Source organism: Diabrotica virgifera, chromosome 4 (genome assembly GCF_917563875.1).
Source record: "Diabrotica virgifera virgifera chromosome 4, PGI_DIABVI_V3a".
NCBI lineage: Eukaryota > Metazoa > Arthropoda > Insecta > Coleoptera > Chrysomelidae > Diabrotica > Diabrotica virgifera.
In genome coordinates, this window is record NC_065446.1 from 109,136,330 (window position 1) to 109,157,036 (window position 20,707).

The window sequence follows — 20,707 nt, forward strand, 5'->3', positions numbered from 1 at the left end:
ACCATCATGTATTATTAAATACTTCTACAGGGTGTCTGCGTAACTTGGGACCACATGGGAAACTTCTTTAATATCAATTTTACGAAAAAAAGTCATTCTTTATAAAGTGCTCTGCATAGTCTAAAACCTAGGATGCAATCATCAGATATCAAATTTTGTCAACAGTATACGAGGTATGTCAAAAAATATGAATTTCGCTCAAGAGCAAACCACTTTTATATTTCAAAATATCAAAAAATTTTATAATGAAAAGTTATTTGTAATTAAAAACCATATTCAAATATGCAATAACAGCCTTCTACTTGAAAAAAAAATTTCTGAAAGTTTCCTAAATTACCGATTCCGGACATCATTTTTATTTATTAGACATGTAATAACTCTTTTATTAATAATTTTAGGAAAAAAAGTTATTCTTCATAAAAATCTGTACATGGTCTAAACCTCAAGATGCAACCATCAGTTATTCAAGTTTGTTAATTTTATACGAGGTGTGTCAAATAATATGAATTTAGAAAGAATTTAGAAATTCACAAACCTCGTGACACACCTCGTATAAAATTAACAAACTTGGATAACTGATGATTGCATCTTGAGGTTTAGACCATTCGCAGATTTTTATGAAGAATAACTTTTTTTCCTAAAATTATTAATAAAAGAGTTATTACATGTCTAATAAATAAAAATGATGTTCGGAATCGGTAATTTAGGAAAATTTCAGAAATTTTTTTTTTCAAGTAGAAGGCTGTTATTGCATATTTGAATATGGTTTTTAATTACAAATAACTTTTCATTATAAAATTTTTTGATATTTTGAAATATAAAAGTGGTTTGCTCTTGAGCGAAATTCATATTTTTTGACATACCTCGTATACTGTTGACAAAATTTGATATCTGATGATTTCATCCTAGGTTTTAGACTATGCAGAGCACTTTATAAAGAATGACTTTTTTTCGTAAAATTGATATTAAAGAAGTTTCCCATATGGTCCCAAGTTACGCAGACACCCTGTATACAATTTATATATACATACAAATAATATATAGCATAAGCGTTGACGGTCGCGAATTCAATGCTTTTTCCCCTATCCAAAAATCGCACAACGTCCCTAAAGAAGTTTTCACTTCAAAAAATCATTAAAATCATAAAAATACAGGAAAAGGATATAAGATGGCAGAAAAACAAATAAAAATTATCTGTTATGCTGACGACGCAACCTTAATCTCCGATAATGAGGATAACCTACAGCGAATGGCACAGACTTTCAATACAGTGGCGAAGAACTACAGCATGAAAATATCAACAGCTAAGACCAAATCCCTGGTAATGTCAAGGGAGTCCATCAGATGCAAAATAGTAATTAACAATGAACTAACTGAACAAGTCTTGAGATACGAATATCTGGTAGTCGAAATATATAGTTATGGGGATGTTAAAGAGAGCGTCCGAAAGCAAGTAAATAAAGCCAATTACGTGTCAGAATGTCTCGAGGGATGTCATCTGGAGAAATAAAGATATTAGGCTGGAAGGGAAAGTACGCACATACAAATCATGTGTAAGACCGATCATGACGTATGCGATAGAAACAAGTTGTGACACAGCAGAAAGCAAGAGGATACTGAGAACATCAGAAATGAGAACGATGAGGTCAATACCTGGGAAAACACTGACAGACAGAATACCGAACGACAGAATAACGAGATCTCTGTAGCATACAAGATATAGTAAGGTGGGGAAGACAGAGAAGACGAGAGTGGAATCAGCATGTGACGAGAATGGACAGCGAGAGAATAGCCTGTATGCGTATAGCCAGAGATTCAAAGCCAACAGGCAAGAGACCAATAGGAAGGCCCTTTAAAAGGTGGCAAGATTGCTGGCAGTGAACATCACAGCTACGAATACAAGCTCAAAATCGGTTAAGAACAGGTCAAGAGGCCTAATATAAGAAGAAGAAAACACAATTCTACAACTGGAAACATACAGTATATACATACAATACATACAGGACACAAAAAGACAACAAAAAAATGGTTCGATGGCGATTGCCTGAAATCCATAAAAGAAAGAAATATGGCTAGCATGTGACGAGAATGGACAGCGAGAGAATAGCATGTATGCGTATAGCCAGAGATTCAAAGCCAACAGGCAAGAGACCAATAGGAACGCCCTTTAAAAGGTGGCAAGATTGCTGGCAGTGAACATCACAGCTACGAATACAAGCTCAAAATCGGTTAAGAACAGGTCAAGAGGACTAATATAAGAAGAAGAAAACACAATTCTACAACTGGAAACATACAGTATATACATACAATACATACAGGACACAAAAAGACAACAAAAAAATGGTTCGATGGCGATTGCCTGAAATCCATAAAAGAAAGAAATGTGGCTAGAAGGGACATGCTACAAAATCCCTCGCACAACAACAGTAAAAGATATAAACAGACAAGAACAGAGACCAGAAAACTAGAAGGACTATTAGGAAAAAAATAATGATAGAGACAGAAGAAAAAAGGAAGAACAATCAAGCAAGATAATTCATTAAAGGTGTTTCAGATGTCAAGGCCGGGTACCAAGCAAGATCAGGAAACTTCCTTCAAAACGACAGAGGGCAGCTTATTACTGATGACATGGGAATACTAAAAACCTGGAAGGAATACTTCTATTAACTGTTAATCGACCAATCTAGCAGAAATACATCAAATAGAAGTGCATACAGCAGAAATAGAAGACCAATAGCCTTAAGAAGAACTTAAAAATAATAAAGCATAAAATAATAAAAATAATAAGGCACTAGGCAGCGATGGTATACCCGCTGAGTACTTAGAATGGAGAAGAGTTGTACAGATGGACATACAAGCTAATTCAAGGCATTTCGCTAGAAGAAACAACGCCAGATGAATGGAAATAAGGCGTTATTCTATCAATCCACAAAAAAGGAAACGAAAAGCAATGTATTAACTACTGGGGAATAACGCTCCTAAATACCACCTACAAAGTCATTGCAAACATCCTGCTAGAATGAATCAAAACATACACAGAAGAAATCGTTGGGGATTATCAATGCGGATCAGACCGGGCCGTTCTACTATTTACCAGATATTCACAACAAAACAGATAATGGAAAAATACTGGGAGTTTGATCGTGAGCTTCATTATGTTCTTAGATTTTAAACAGGCATTTGATAGATTACGTAGGGCTAGACTGTGGACAGCGATGCAGTAACTTGGATTTCCAAAAAAAAACCGTCAATTTGATATGGATGGTGAAGGATGATATGCAGATGACACCGCGATCATGGCTGAAAGTATCGAAGATCTTCAATTCCTTATAAATCGAGTCACAAGAGAATGCTCGAATAACTGAATTAGCATAAATACAACAAAGACTAAGTTACTTGTGGTTAGTAAACAAGACGTGCGTCGGCCCTATGCAACTAATTGTCAGTAAGGAACCGATAATAAAAGTTAACCATTTTAAATACCTAGGATGTTAGATAAACGAAACACTAAATCCGGATGAATAAATTAAAACTCGTATAGAAATTGCAAGAGGGGCATTTATGAAACTTAGATCTATTCTAAGCAATTCTAAGCTGAATTTACAACTAAGAATCAAGTTCCTAAAATGTTACGTGAGTTATGGACGCCGGCCCTGTATATGTGCAAAGACCTATAGCGTGCTGATTTTGCATTATGGTTTATTGAACTATGGTATTAATTAGTTTGCATTTTCGTAATTGCAGGTTTATTTACGTATTTTGTATTTTCCAAAATAAATATTTTTTTAAAAATAAGTGTTCCTGTCGGAAACTTGTAAGTCGTGTATCCTGTATTACTATATGGATGTGAAACCTGGATCATGAAGGTTAACATAATGAACAAATGAGAAGCCTTCGAGATGTGGTCAAATCGTAGGATGCTCAGAATATCTTGGGTTCAACGTGTTTCAAACAGAGAAGTCTTAAACAGGGTAGGACAAGGCGAAGGTGACTTAATGAAGATGATAAAAAAGAGAAAACTTGAATATCTGGGGCATATAATGAGAGGTATCAGATACAGGATACTGCAGTTAATACTCAATGGAAAGATTGACAGAAAAAGTGGAATCGGTAGGAAAAAATATTCATGGCTTCGAAACCTTCGTCAATGGACTGGTTTATCAGCAGATGAATTATTACATGCCGCGCAAGATCGAGAACGATATCGGCAAATTGTCATGAAAGCTACCCACGCCTAAAATTTGGGCACGGTACTTAAAGAAGAAGAGGAAGGTGAAGATTAAGGTGAGAGTAGAAGAAAATACTCTGAGACATTTGATAGAGACAATGAACTAAAACAGGGAGATGCACTTTCATCACAACTCTTCAACTTAGCTCTAGAATACATAATCAGATGTGCAAGAATCGAACAACTTCGAACAACTATTTCATTGAGGAGTACCAAACTTACTGTTGGCATTTGCAGATGATATTGACATCGTTCTATAAATTTCAGTACGATATTATAGAATGCATGATAACCGATGATTCGTCTGGAGAGACTTAACAAATGGTTTAGTAAAAAATTCGTCGCTTACCTTATAAACATTCAACATATCTAAATAAATTCTGCCCAATTGAAGAACATACGCGTGATTTAAGGCCTTACACGCTCGAACATTAGTCTTAAGGATACTTGTCAATTGCTTGGCGATTTCAATTTCCTTCAGGAAGTCGACATTTTTGCTGGCTTTGCTTATTACGTCGTCCCAGACCTAAAACATTGAACAAATATTAAATTGAAATTTAATAAAAAATTTTTCTTCTTGGTAAAAGGTATATTAGTTTAAAAGGCCCTAAAGGGCTACAAACATATGAACAAAACGTTTTCGCTCTGTAACAAGAGCATCATCAGTGTTACCTAAAATAAGTATAACCACATTAATTAAGCAAATGTTAAAGTTAAAATGATGACCAAGCTAAAAGGAAAGTTTGGTTATACTTACAAGAACATGGTGAGCCAACCAAAAAATACAAAGGTCAAAGCCTTTCAAAAAACAGACAAAAGTCTTATATAAATGATAACATCGAAAGATCCAAAGGATGGATAAAATTCCTAAGGATACGGCCCTAGGGCAACATATGACTCCCACACGTTGTAAGTGGGTCAAAAGGTAACTAGGTCATTCTGTTATAAGAGGTGGCAGGCAACTAATAGATGAGACTTCAAAAGCGAATACAGTCGGAAAAATGAAAGAATACCCATGAACGAACATATAAAACACGCTGTATTTTCTTGTCACCGTGTCACAAATAAAATTGTCCAACGCAAGTACATGTAATAATAATTATTACATGTACTTGCGCTGACCAATTTTTTGTGTGACACGGCGACAGGAAAATACAGCGTGTTTTATATGTTCGTTCATGGGTATTCTTTCATTTTTCCTACTGTATGTCTGATGTCAGGACGACAATTGTCAATGATTTTGAAGTTTTATGAAATTTTGGTTACGCAGCTACTAAATTTAAAGTTATTTATGGTACAAGCAATGATAACAGCTAACATCAGTGTGTTGGAATTATAAAATTACAAGAACTTATCTAAGATTTATAAAATAATGGGCGAATTTGAAATTCCAAAATCATCAATGAGGTGTATATAAATTGATGTGAAGTGAAGATAGGCAAACCAAAATACAGGTGGCATGTTTTGCTGTTTGTGTTAAAATTAGATAATTAATATTTGTGAACCAACACAACTGATGGTTGATAAAAAGGCTGCATGAAGATGAGACAAGTGAATAGGGGTTGTGATATCAAATGCTGAGCAATATTGTAAATGCAAAAAAAAAAATAACTCTTTTATAGGTAATAGGATATACACTGAGCGGCACAAAAAATGGCCACCCCACAAAATGGGTAATTTTTGATGTCGTGAATTTTCTAAATCTGTTGTCCGATTTAAGTGATTTTTTTAACATTTTATAGCCTTATTCTTTAACAATATCGCTGTAATAAAATTATTGCTAGACAGGTAAATGATCATTGTATACCGGGTGTACCAAAAAAACTGTGTTTTATTCTCAAAGTTCACCACACCCTGTGTAATATTCTAGCATTTATAAAATATTGAAATTAAAACCCAACTATAGCCGCAGGTTTTCTTAACATTCTGTTTTTTGATTCATTCGCTTATGTTGGATAATGAAAAAGTTAGGTACTTTAACAACTAGCCATGTTCTTCCTTAATACAGGGTGTTTCTAAATAAGTGTGACAAACTTTAAGGGGCAAATGTGCGTAAAAAAATAATGGCCGTTTGCTTTATAAACACATGTCGGCAAATGCTTCGTTTCCTAGTCCAGAAAGCCACTGCGCATCCGCTAGGAAAAATATTCTAATTCGGATTTTTTGCACAATCTTACTCAAAAAGGACTCCTATTAACAAATTTGCATGTTGCCAGCACCAAAAGGTGGTCAAAAATTTTTTAAACGTTTTTTTTTTGTTTTTTTCCTAAAATAATTTTTTTTGCATGGAAAAAAGTTTTTTTAGGTTTTTTGGATCATTCCAAACAGAAAAGGTCTTTAGTGACTTTTCTCTAAAAATGATAGTTTTTGACATATAAGCGATTAAAAATTGAAAAATTGCGGAATCTGCCATTTTTAACCCTCAAAAACTATGTGAAAAACTGAAAATGTGAATGTTGCCAAGGTAGGTAGATATTCTTTAAACATCGATTGATGAAATCCCGAAGAGTTTTTTGCAATTAAATTTTCAAAACTCCTTTGTTTTTTAATTGCTAATCAAGCGTGCGCCACACTATTTTCCACCAACAGTATGGTGCAAATGAAAGGAATAAATTCGTTATTTCGTAAACCGGCGACTCTAAGGAAAAATCCCGAAACAGGTCGATTTTTATTTTTAAGTTATGATATTGTGGCATATATGGTATACTAGTGACGTCATCCGTCTGGGCGTGATGACGTAATCGATGATTTTTTTAAATGAGAATAGGGGTTGTGTGATAGCTCATTTGAAATGTTCTTCAATTCTCTATTCAGTAATGTAAACATTTACATAATTATTTATACAGAGTGTCCTTCTACTTCTTTTTTTCTTTGTCAAATAATTAATTTAATAAAAAAATGTTGGACACCCTGTATAAATAATTATGTAAATGTGTATATTACTGAATAGAAAATTGAAGAAACTTTCAAATGAGCTAGCACACGACCCCTATTCTCATTTAAAAAAATCATCGATTACGTCGTCACGTCCAGATGGATGACGTCACTATATATGCCACAATATAACTTACAAATAAAAATCGACCTGTTTCGGAATTTTTCCTTAAAGTCGCCGGTTTACGAAATAACGAATTTATTCCTTTCATTTGCACCATACTGGCGGTGGAAAATAGTGTCGCGCACGCTTGATTAGCAATTAAAAAACAAAGGAGTTTTGAATATTGTATTGCAAAAAACTCTTCTGGATTTCATCAATCGATATTTAAAGAATATCCACCTGCCTTGGAAACATTCAAATTTTCAGTTTTTCACATAGTTTTTGAGGGTTAAAAATGGCTGATTTCGCAATTTTTCAATTTTTAATCGCTTATATGTCAAAAACTATCATTTTTAGAGAAAAGTCACTAAAGACCTTTTCTGTTTGGAATGATCCAAAAAACCTAAAAAAAACTTTTTTCCATGCAAAAAAAATAATTTTTGGAAAAAAACAAAAAAAAAAAGTTTAAAAAATTTTTGATCACCTTTTGGTCCTGGCAACATGCAAATTTGTTAAAAGGAGTCCTTTTTGAGTAAGATTGTGCAAAAAATCCGAATTAGAATATTTTTCCTAGCGGATGCGCAGTGGCTTTCTGGACTATCCGAGATACTGGATGTTGAATTATTTTCTTACAAACTGACGATTTATTTATTGCTCTAAAACCGGTTTAGATATGAAAATGAAATTTGGTAGGTTTTAAGATACAGTTATTGCACATTTTTTGACATGCAATTAAGGATTTTGTATTCTCCATTGGCGCGCATACGGGTAATATGACGGGTAATATTACCCGCATGCACGCCAATGGTGAATATAAAATTCTTAGTGGTATGTCAAAAAATGTGCAATAATTGTATCTTAAAACCTACCAAATTTCATTTTCATATCTCAACCGGTTTTAGAGCAATAAATAAATCGTCAGTTTGTAAGAAAATAATTCAACATCCAGTATCTCGGAAACGAAGCATTTGCAGACATGTGTTTATAAAGCAAACTGCCATTATTCTTTTTATGCAGATTTGCCCCTTACAGTTTGTCGCACTTATTTAGAAACACCCTGTATTAATGAAGAACATGGCTAGTTGTTAAAGTACCTCACTTTTTTATTATCTAACATAAGCGAATGAATAAAAAAACACAATGTTAAGAAAACCTGCGGCTATAGTTGGGTTTTAATTTCAATATTTTATAAATGCTAGAATATTACACAGAGTGTGGTGAACTTTGAGAATAAGACACAGTTTGATTGGTACACCCGGTATGCAATGATCATTTACCTGTCTAGCAATAATTTTATTACAGCGATATTGGTAAAGAATAAGGCCATAAATTGTTAAAAAAATCACTTAAATTGGACAACCGATTTAAAAAATTAACGACATCAAAAATTACCCATTTTGTGGGGTGGCCATTTTTTGTGCCGCTCAGTGTAGATGGATTCATCAACACCAATTTAAATGACTGAAAAGGTTGTTTTAAAGCTTAGTCCGAATTTCTTTATTCTGTCCTTTTATGTAAAATAACATCTAGGGCAAAGAAAAATTAATAAAATTGGATAAAAGTATCTAAGCTATGTCTAACGTGAGGTCAAATGAAGTTAGGTGTTGAGTAAAATTATTGAGTAAATGGGGAAAATTTTTTTAAAAATGTGTTTAGTTTAATTAAATTAAAAGGTAAAACAGAATAAAAGAACGGTTAGTAGATAAATGACGTTGTGGATAAAAAATTTTTTTTGATATCACAATGACAATTAATGATGATAATTATTGAGAGACTGGGAACTCAAGAGACCCAACGACCAAACAAACCTGATGATGTGAGTAAAAGGTGGGCTGATATAATAACTTGATGTGAGAAATTTGATTGAAATATTGTATGTATTGTTGGATGAATGAGTTGAGAAAGTGAAATGGTTATGATTGGACACTAAACGAAGACCAGGTTGACAAAGATGATGTGAAGAGTATGGGAGAGATACTGACTAGATATAGTTGTGCTAAAGTTGTGACAAATAGATGTTGTAAATGAATGTTGTAAAAACTTTTGCACAACTATATCTAGTCAGTATCTCTCCCATACTCTTCACATCATCTTTGTCAACTTGGTCTTCGTTTAGTGTCCAATCATAACCATTTCACTTTCTCAACTCATTCATCCAACAATACATACAATATTTCAATCAAATTTCTCACATCAAGTTATTCTATCAGCCCACCTTTTACTCACATCATCAGGTTTGTTTGGTCGTTGGGTCTCTTGAGTTCCCAGTCTCTCAATAATTATCATCATTAATTGTTATAATTGTGATATCAAAAAATTTTTTTTATCCACAACGTCATTTATTTACTAACCGTTCTTTTATTCTGTTTTACCTTTTAATTTAATTAAACTAAACACATTTTTAAAAAAAATTTCCCCATTTACTCAATAATTTTACTCAACGCCTAACTCCATCTGACCTCACGTTAGACATAACTTTGATACTTTTATCCAATTTTATTAATTTTTCTTTGCCCTAGATGTTATTTTACATAAAAGGACAGAATAAAGAAATTCGGACTAAGCTTTAAAACAACCTTTTCAGTCATTTAAATTGGTGTTAATGAATCCATCTATATCCTATTAACTATAAAAAAGTTTTTTTTTGCATTTACAATATTCCTCAGCATTTGATATCACAACCCCTATTCACTTGTCTCATCTTCATGCAGCCTTTTTATCAACCATCATTTGTGTTGGTTCACAAATATTAATTATCTAATTTTAACACAAACAGCAAAACATGCCACCTGTATTTTGGTTTGCCTATCTTCACTTCATCAATTTATATACACCTCATTGATGATTTTGGAATTTCAAATTCGCCCATTATTTTATAAATCTTAGATAATTTATTCGCACTAAGTTCTTGTAATTTTATAATTCTAACACACTGATGTTAGCTGTTATCATAGCCCCCCCCCCCCCCCCCACTAAAGTATTGAATTCATGCTCAGTGGAACGAGCTCAAAATTTTTAGTTTGTGGAATATGAAAGCTCATAAATAGCTCATAAATCAGGGCTATTTGTAGTGGGGGGGGGGGCAGCTCAACACGGGTATGTTAAACAAATTATCTAAATGAGAAAATTTAAAAGCATTTTTTTTTTTAATTTTTCAGTTACAGTTTAAATACGATATAAAAAATGTCATTAAATACTTTACCTGATTGGGTAACATCATATATTTCTCTATCAAAGCCTCTTGTGTAGCAGTGTCAACTTGAGCCGAAATCATGTAGCCAACAGCTTCGTAAAATGTGTGAACCTGTTGTTGCTGCAGATCACAAATGATGGTCGGAATTGAAGCCAAGATATCTTCAATGAATGGACAAGATTCCCCAATTTGTGTTGTTACGAAATGTCGCCTGCATTTCAGTGCTATCTTAATAAAAGTATCACACGCCATGTCCTGTACCCCGTCATGGGTTTCGTGCATAAATTCAAACAATTTATTTACAACAGTTTTCAAGAATTTCCAGTGAGCTCGGAGAAATCTTGGATACTGGCCAACTACATACATAATGTTGGAGGCTATTATAGCTTTATTATCCTTGCCTCGTTTCTGTTCGCAAAGTGCCAAGAGATCTTTAATAACAGTAACAAGGAATCGTTTTTCGTCTTCTTCATGCATTGCACCAGATATACTACCGATCGCCCAACAAAGCGTGTTAAGGTTTTTCCACGACCACTCCGTCCCATTCACCTGATTCTGTAGCTTATTGGTCATAATACTTTCTGTGTCAGCACAATCTAAGTGGGTAAGATAAACTAGCGTCTCTCTCATATTTTTATATAAATTAATAGAATCTGTATCTTTCATAAATTCTCTCACCACTTCGCCATTGTCATTTTCTACAACGAGCACCTCTTCAGGTTTTGCCATTCGAGAAATCATTATATATCTTATTTTATTGAGAACCTCTTTATACAAATCGTGGTAGAAGTTACCATAGTCTTTAGCTTTGTTAGCGAATATAGCGATGCCATGGGGTACTTCTTGATATAGTTGAAAAGCGAAGCTATTCCAGTATTCAAGGCAGATCTTAAATATTTCTACGTCTTCTACTTCAGAAATTAATAACAAATAACGCAAAGCTTTTCCTAAATTATGAACTTGACTCTCAGCAATACTAGTGTGTTCTTTTAAAAAGGTACACAGGAACAGGGCCAAATTCTGAATAAAATTTTGCTCTGAGTCTTGTCCACAAGCGTAAGCACCTTTAATATCTGTCTGCAGCGGTAGCATCATCTCTAGCTGCGCCATAGTTTGGGTAAACAACGCCCCAAACATATCATCGTAATTGCTAACAGTGACTCCAGCTATTTCAGTGAGACATTTGAGAGTGACGTTGCGAAACATAGGGACAGGTAAGAATTTGAAGATCATAGTATTTATAAGACTAGTTTCAAAAATGTAACCGAGGGGAATCCAGTTTAGGAATCTTAGTAAAGTTTCCAAAGTTGCATTGACGAGTGGTGGATTTTGCGAATTCTCAAGAACGAATTGGCATAAATGAAATATAGCAGAAAACTCTGAACACATTGTATCTTTCAAATGCTTTGCTTTAGTCTGCGTAATTTGACCGGAAGCGAAGTCAAACAGTTCCTCACTTAGCAGCTTCAAAATAATCATGTTGTTTTGACAGAGACTCTCGTTTGTTTTGCTCGCACCCACAATATCTGGTATGAAACTCTCCCAATTTTTAGGCCATTCTCTCTTCAACACTTGTACTAATATCATATTCAACTTATTTAGGTATGTTCTGTTGCTTTCAAAAACTTCCGGGTCAGAACTAGTTTTTATGATTAAAGAAACGATATATTTTTTAATGCCTTCGCACTGATTTCTTGGTAGTACTTTCCAACGTGTTTTGATAACCTGTTCCAAAATTTGCAAGGCATAGTACTTCGTTTCTTGGTTTGTTGAATATTCTAGAATCGTGTCAACTCTTGTCCATGCATCAGGATGTTCCTTTAGTGTTGTTAAAACTTCTTGTGCTATCCTCTGCGATTCACCCTTGCCCGCATACATACTAATCACCACATTGTCAAGCAGTTTGATGTTCAGTTTTTGACTGAAATCTAGCAGCTCTGCCATTTTCACTTAATTTAACAAACGCTCAGTATTTTCACAAAAATCCAATCATTCCATCAAGTGCGCCGCTGAAATAAAAAAAAATAATAAATAATTACGTAAATCCATGAAATTAAGCACAAAATAAATCACAATGAAAAACAGATTTGCTAATATTAAGCGAAGTAAAGAGAACCCTAAAGTTTCTCTCTAATATTAACTGTTAATGAACTAATCGAGTACAGAACAAAGAAATTACACAGAATTGTACATAAAATGTTCAGTAACGCTAAATCTGAAATAAATACCAGATAGATGGTCCAAAGCACATATTACAGTAAAACCTCGATATAACAGACCTCTACTTTAAAGAACTTCGGATATACACATACATACATAATGTTCTTGAACTCCTAAGTGGAGCATAGAGCTTACGTGAAAACGCGCCATCGGGTTCTATTTTGCGCTAGGGCCTTCACCTCATTCGAAGACTTGACTTCTTATCTCGTCCATGATCTCCAAGTTTGTGCTGGGCGACCTCTTTTTCTTTTTCCTTGGGGATTCCACTCTAGGGCAGTTTTTGCAATACTGGAACTATCTTTTCGGAGTGTGTGACCTATCCACCCCCACTTTCTGGATTTTATTTCATTTTCTACCCTCTTTTGTTGGGTCAGGTGTAGCAGATCTTCGTTTCTGATGGTGTTTGGCCAGAAAATACAGACAATTCTTCGTAGACATTTGTTAACAAAGACCTGCAATTTGTCTGTAAGGGATTTTGTCACTTTCCAGGTTTCACATCCATAGAGTAGAACAGACATAACATTTGACTGGAATATTCGGATCTTTGTCCTTGTAGTATATTCCCCAGACCTCCAAACAGGGTTAAGCATGCTGAATGCTTGTTGAGCTTTTCGTATCCTCATACGAATATCGTTTTCTGTACCTCCGCTTTCTGTTATGACACTTCCAAGGTACGTGAAGTTTTCCACATTTTCAATCTGCATGTTGTCGATATTAAATAGCGTGTTGTTCCTTGCGTTTATTCTCATGGATTTCGTTTTACTAATATTGTTTTTTAAACCTATTTTATTGGCCTCAGTGGATCGAAATTGGCCGACCAATTTCCAATTGGTCGGCCACATCCTGGAACCTTTGTCCTAACAGGCAGATATCGTCGGCGTATTCTAGATCACTTAGGTGTGTGATTAACGTCTACACATCCCTGTCTGACTCCAGTAAGTACGTCAAATTCGTCACTGTTGATCCCATCGTGTGTCACGCTGCACGTCGCCTCAGTGTACAGTGACTTTATAATGGAAATTATTTTATGAGGAATGTTTCTTAGCTCTAAAATTTTCCATATAGCAGCATGAGATAGGCTGTCAAAGCCACGTTCGAAATCAACAAAAACCATGTATAGAGGTGTGTTCCATTCAACCGATTGTTCCATTATTACCCTCACAGTATTAATGTGATCTATGCAGGAAGATTCTGGTCTAAAACCTGCTTGATTTGCTCGAAATTCAACCTTGTTTGTTAATCTTTTATGTATGATGGTCGTAAAAATTTTATTCATGACGGTAAGCAAGGTTATTCCTCTCCAATTTTTGCACAGTGTGAGGTTGCCCTTTTTTGGAAGCTTAATAATGTTACCTTTTTTCCAGCTCGCTGGAATGAGGTTTGTTTCACACCTCTCGGATTACGGGGAGCAAAAGTTCAATGGTTAGATGCGGGTCAGTTTTAAGTAGTTCGGCAGCAATGTTATCGATTCCCGGGGACCTGTTATTTCTCAGAGATTTGATAGCTGTTATTATCTCCGTTTTGGAAGGGGACTCGCAAGATATATGCAAGTCTATATTTTGCGGGTGTTCAACAATTTCATCTGCGTTATCCCTGGGCGTGCCTAGCATCTCCTGAAAGTGCTCTATCCATCTCTCTATTTGGTCATCCGTTGTGGTAACTAATTCACTTGTCTTGGTTCTTACAATGTTCGAACAGTTGGGCCCATTTTTTATTAATCGTCTAGTAATTTGGTACAGCTCTCTAGTCCTGTTGTGTTGTGCAGCTGTTTCCGCTTGTTTTGCCAGTTCTTCAGCCCACCTTCTTGCATTCCTTTTAACTGCTTTATTTAGTGTTTCATATTCTTGTTGTCAGTTCGTTCTTCCTTCTAGAGTTCTTGCTTGCAAGATATCTTTTTTTCGTTGTTTTCTTTCCTCGATAAGATTCCAAGTTTCATCTGATATCCATTCCTTTCTATCTTTCTCTTTTTTACCCAGTTTGTCTTCAGCTATTTCTGTCAGAATATTTGCCAAATCTTCCCAGCTATTTACTTCACGTTCCCTTGTTTTTACTTGAAGCTCCTCCCTAAACATGTGTTTTCCTGGGAGCGTTTTTAATTTGTTTAGATTATAATATGTGGGTCTGTTGGTGTTTCTTGTGATTTTGTTTTTTGCCATCTTGATTTTAATGGTACCAATTAACAGATGGTGGTCACTTGCGATGTCTGCTCCTCTTTTAGTTCGTACATCAAGAAGAGATGATCTCCATCTTTTTGATATGGCGATGTGGTCTATTTCGGATATAACAGACAAAAAATCTGGTCCGTTTAATATTCTACATGCTTAACCCAATCCATACCAAAATACATTGCATACTAACGGGGTCCCCGTGAGTCCCAAACGCTGTATTTTACAAATAATTTCTCTGCCTATTTCATATTATAGCTCTAATAAGGAGTAGTTCACCTCAGATATTTTCAAAAATTAGTTTTTTACAGAATATGTACCTGCGGTGAGTAAGTTTTAATAGAAGAAACCGAGAATACCGCCGGAAGAGGTGAAACATTTATTGATTTAAGACAATACTAGTGTTCATCCCTCTGAAAATAAACTACATTCAGAAGATGCAAATTTTGGTTTTATGTTTTGCCAGAAAATACAACATCGCTTATTCAACCCATGAATTAGGGAATAATTTTGGCAACAGAATATATCGCAGCAAGTTTTTAGATGAAGTAATAGTTGTACTATAGAACAGAGATTCTCAATCTGTGGTACATGTACCACTGGTGGTACATATCATTATTGGCGGTGGTACACAAAACACAGAAAAAATTAAAATAGTAGTACTTAGTAAGTATTGATAATACAATTTAAAAATATAGGTGGTACCCAAAATAAAAAAAAGTAACTGTAGGTGGTACATCACTCAAAAAGGTTGAGAACCGCTGCTATAGAAGATACAAGAGGGCAGCCTACCTTGTAAAACTTTAATTGTTATAATTTCAAAATTTTTAAAACAACAATTGAATGGGTCCGCCGAATAACGTTGTAAGTGCCACATCACTCTTTTTAAGAAATCAAAAAAGAAGTTTTAAAATTATAACAATGGCAAACTTAAACATCTTAAGAGTTAGTAATAAAGTTTGTAAATACCAATTACAAAGTGTATTACTCACCCTTAAAATGTATAAACTCACCATTATCACAATTTTAAAGCTTTTTCTTCAACTTCTCAAAAACGAACAATGTGGCGCTTCCAATGTTATTCGGTGGACCCATTCAATTTTTAATTTTGCTGCAGTATGGAATGAGGTAAGAGAGCAAAAATTAAAAAATGGTTTGAAGAATTTGTTTGATGGCCAAGATGCAGACATAGATTTAGAAGGGTTGGAAGTACCTGATTTCTGTAGGACAAAGGACAATACATAATATTGCTGGAGTAGAAGTAGCGGAGGAAGATGTTTCACAATGGCTAGAAGTAACTGGAAAAATCTCTTTCAAATATGCAGGAAAGTCCTGCATCAACCACATATCGTCGCCTCAAAGCAACAGTAGGATATGTTCATATCCTACTGTTGCACAAGTGCACCGTATATGCGTATTTACACACACATCGCATCGGTCCAATATCACTTAACTGGTTGATCGGTGCACTCGTGCAACAGTAGGATATGAACATATCCTACTGTTGCTTTGGGGCGACGATATATACACTCAAAAAATTAATCGAAAGCAACAATGGCCTCACTCATAAATTGAACATTTTTAGATCAATATAATATCAATAAAAGCAGCAAAATTAAATCTTTGGATTAACAAGGGTTTACACAACCTACCTCCATATTTGGCTAAATGGCGCTACATAATTGGTAGCGCCATCCCATAAGCATAATGGAAATACGAATGTAAAGATTGCATTTACCTCAAAACTGCGTTTTTGGGGTTAGACTATTGTGGCCCTGAGTGCCTCACATGGCATTCATCAAAACAAGATAAGGCATAGGCACGGTTCCAAAAAAATAATTAAGGATACAATTTAGGAAATCGGGATAACTCAAACCCTCCAGCAGACGGACAAAATAAAATTACACAAGGCTGTGAGGACCAAAATCAAAAATTAAAAAAAAAATAAAAATATATATTTTAACTTCTATGTATCTTTTTGTTTTCAAAGTTTGCAGACATTATATTTTTACTAGTAGAAAAGGTGTATAAGAGTTCAATTTTATCAATAAAAAATTACCAAGTTTATGTTGTACTTTCACATGGAATAGGCCTGACAGGCCTCACCCGTCTACTGGAGGGTTAATATAAGCTGTAGAAAACCTATACAATAACAACAAGGTTAAAACGACCAATAAATACTTAAACCCATTTAAAGCCACAAAACGCTTACTGCAGGGATGCTCTACATCTTCAACACTCTTTAAGATATTCCTGGGACAAACATTAAAGCCACGGATAAGGAAATATGAAGGTATGGGAATACCAATCCAAGATGAGTTCTTGCAGTGGTAACGGCTCAAGATGAAGACCTATCATGAAAGTTAAAAGAGGAATACACAAAAAAAGGACTGAAAATAAATGTTGGAAGAAGCTTGGAAATAGACGGAAACGGGGAAATAGGGAACTTGCACATTTTTTTATTACATAATAATGTTCAGTTTTGTATAAAAATAAGATTTCCAAAATTTCACGCTTCAAAAACTCATAATAACTTAGTACTCATAAGTACAAATTTAAAGTCTTCTGTATCTTAAAATAGTTCAAGCGACCCGTGACGTCACAGAGTTTAACTATATGGTTCCGTTTATGGTTATATTTAGGTATATTCTTCTTCTTCTTCTTTTGTTTATTGACCTCCACCTACTTGGGTATTTGGCCAGCTCGTCATCGCGTAATAAAGGAAAAATATTTATATTCTAATTACACTTATCGTATGTCATTGTAATAATATATACCAGTTTGTTGAGATTAGAGTTTGATACAGTTTTTGAAGGAAAGAAGGTTTACTATGAAAAATAAAAACATTTTGTAAAAGTACAAGTTTTCTATGAATAGTTCAAACGATCAAAAACACTTGTAACGTCACATAACTGTATTTTCTACTGACGTTTATAATGTCTAATTTAAAATTATATACAATTTTGTTTACGAATGTAAACATATAACCCCATGACGTACGACGCGTTTTTGGCAGGCTGGTATAAGTTGAATTTTTAATCGTCTTTAGGGGCCAAACGAAAGACAAACAAAACTTTAAAAATTAAGTACTTATGATTCATAACCTCAAAGAACTGACAACTAAGCAAAAGATAACCAGCACATTAGCAAAGAAAAAACATGTATTAAACAAATGAGCAGGTACTATGGTGTAGAAAAAATATAACACCTTGGTAGGTACTGATGGTAATGACTTACAGAGCAGAGAATTGGGTAATAAACAAATAAAACAGGTCAAAATTACATCAAACGAAATTGAGTGCATGAGAAGAAGCTGTACAGTAACCAGAATGGATCGTATTAGAAATCAGAAGATAAAAAAAAGAATGACAGTAGAACAAGACAAAAAGCTACATAAAAAAACATTTAATTTGATCTTAAGAGAAGAGCAGATCGTACAAGGTGGATATCAAAGATTTCGGATTGAAGCCCAATAGGAAAGATAGGCAGATCCTGAAGTGGACGAGGCCATGGACAGACAAGACCGTAGAGATGGAGATTAGCAGCATAGAAAGAACAGGAGACATTGGCTGACCAAAAAAACGAAGCGAGAAACAGTAGAACTACTTGAGGGTAGGAATTGAATAAGGAGATTTTCTGTCTTTGTTTTTGGGAACAAAACGAGTCTAATCACCTCATTATAAGCCGATTTCGTTTATATGAGACAACAATAACATTCTGCATACATATGAATATGTAGTTTTCTAAAACATTAACTTCCTATAGTGAAGCCATTCCGAGCAATATAAAATGCTAAATATTGTTTGAATGGTGCTTTTGAAAAAGAGTAGGTGGATAAACAGAAAGAAGTTGACATTGACAGGCAGTGGAGTTTATTACATCACTGGCCTCGATAAACACACAGATTTAAGCATTTCAAAAACAGGTAAAGAAACATATTCTACAATCTTATTTTCCCCCGTTACAACCAAATATGCCTCTTTATAGAGGTGTTATAGTTCTTTAGGAATTTCTTACGCCAAACAATAATTATTTATTTACACTATTATAATGTGTTGATAACAAATGAGAAAATTATTTATTGTACAAAATAAAAATATTTTGTAGAAAAACTCCACAAAATTTTATGAGATTAGTATACACTCCCACTATTTTTAATAATTCTTCTTTTTTTAATGAAAGATTAAGTTGATTTGAGCAGGTATAGTCGATTCGCTAGTCTGAGACACAACTGTCTACACTAAAATCACAATAAAAATGCACTATAAATAAACAAGCACGAGAAGCACTCCCAAATCATGATTTGGGAGTGGTCCTCGAACATTCAACAAGTCTTGGTTTGTTTATTTCTATATAGTGCATCTTTATTGTGAATGTAGTGTAGACAGTTGTGTCTCAGATTAGCGAATCAACTATAATAATATGAGGTAGGAATTTGGGTGTTGTATGTTTCCTATTCCAAATGTGTCAAAGTGAATCTCGGCAGAGCGAATTCATATTAATAGTCTTATCATGTTATATTAATTCTTATCTTATTATCATTTTAATCTTAAGATATGTTGGTGCAACTAGGCATTAGTGAAACATGATATAGTTAAGATGTCAAACGAAACTGCTAACAATAAATTTTTGTATACTACAGTCACAAACAATTAAATACTGTCAGTTGAAGATTTAATATGATTAACGCAAATAGCATCAATGATTGTGATTGCCCTTGTTATAGCTAAATCTATTTAGAAAAACATAGTCCCAATTGTAATATAAGAAAATGATGAAAATTGTATAAAATTGCAAAATATTTGAAATTAATGATAAATAAAACAAATTTTGATATACTTTGTTACAAAAAAACAAAAAATAGTACCTAATTTTACATTCTATAGGCCCTAGAACAGTACTATTTGCTATGTATTTACAATAATTGTAAATCTTTATTTGAAAAATTTGTGTTTTAAAAAAATAAAAAACAAACTACTTATTGTTCTTAGAAATAAAGCTTTAGAGAGTAAACATATCCACTTTGTGTTTATGTCTACCAAGTGTTTATTTAATTGAATAGACTAAGCAATGAGTTGTAACATAATATGTACAAAATTAACAAACACATGTCTCAAGCATGTAAGCAACTGAGTATTTAGAACAGTATTGTCAATAGTCAGTGTTCTCACAGTTTGTATTAGATCAAAATGGCTAAAATGATCTCTTCTATGGAGTGCCCCTAAGAAAATCACATTCTTATTCTGTTGATGAGTGCAAAAAATGAGAAGTTTATACATTTCAGTTATTCAAAACAAAACAAACTGCATAACCAAATAGGTGCTTGTAGCATCGGCTGATCAACCTTTACAAGTAAAACAATGTTTTCAAATAAGAAAACCGTGCTTATAAGGAGTTTGTAATGAAATTTCATGTGACAAAAATATTTGGATATGTTTAACCCTAAAATCTGAATGTTTGGCTTTCGGTAAACATAGCAGTGTGTGTGAAGAAAATAAGTATCTATAATTTATACTACTTGGGAAAATAAGGATTTGCTTACTGTATATCCTTAATATAGCGGATAAAACACCTAATTCAACAGCTCTCTCACAAAATCTTAGTACAAAAAGCGCAAAACCAAATACGACATTACAAATTGTTGGTCGGTAAAGTAGAAATACGTGCATGCCAGATAACTGTCACAAATGTCAATTGTCATTAATAAATAACATTTTTGATTTCAATAACATTATAGTAATTAAAATATGTATCAATAATCAAATAGAATTACAATTGCAAATTAGATAGCCGTATTTGTTTAAATTAAACCACAATTTCTTAAGAAACTCTGAATTCTTTTGAAAACAATTTTTAATCAGCGC

At 34.0% G+C, this 20,707-nt stretch overlaps 1 protein-coding gene across 1 annotated transcript in view; it reads right to left on the minus strand.

Moving 5' to 3' along the window:
- Nucleotides 1-20,507, minus strand: part of LOC114331843 (exportin-1) — a 79,176-nt gene extending 58,669 nt beyond the window's left edge. The window contains exons 1-3 of the mRNA XM_028281517.2: nt 20,386-20,507; nt 10,468-12,467; nt 4,578-4,754 (exon numbers count right to left, since the gene is read on the minus strand). Coding sequence (XP_028137318.1) covers nt 4,578-4,754; nt 10,468-12,402 — 2,112 coding nt within the window. The 5' untranslated portion in view covers nt 12,403-12,467; nt 20,386-20,507. The remainder of the gene's footprint in view (nt 1-4,577; nt 4,755-10,467; nt 12,468-20,385) is intronic.
- Between the last annotated feature and the right edge of the window lie 200 nt (nt 20,508-20,707).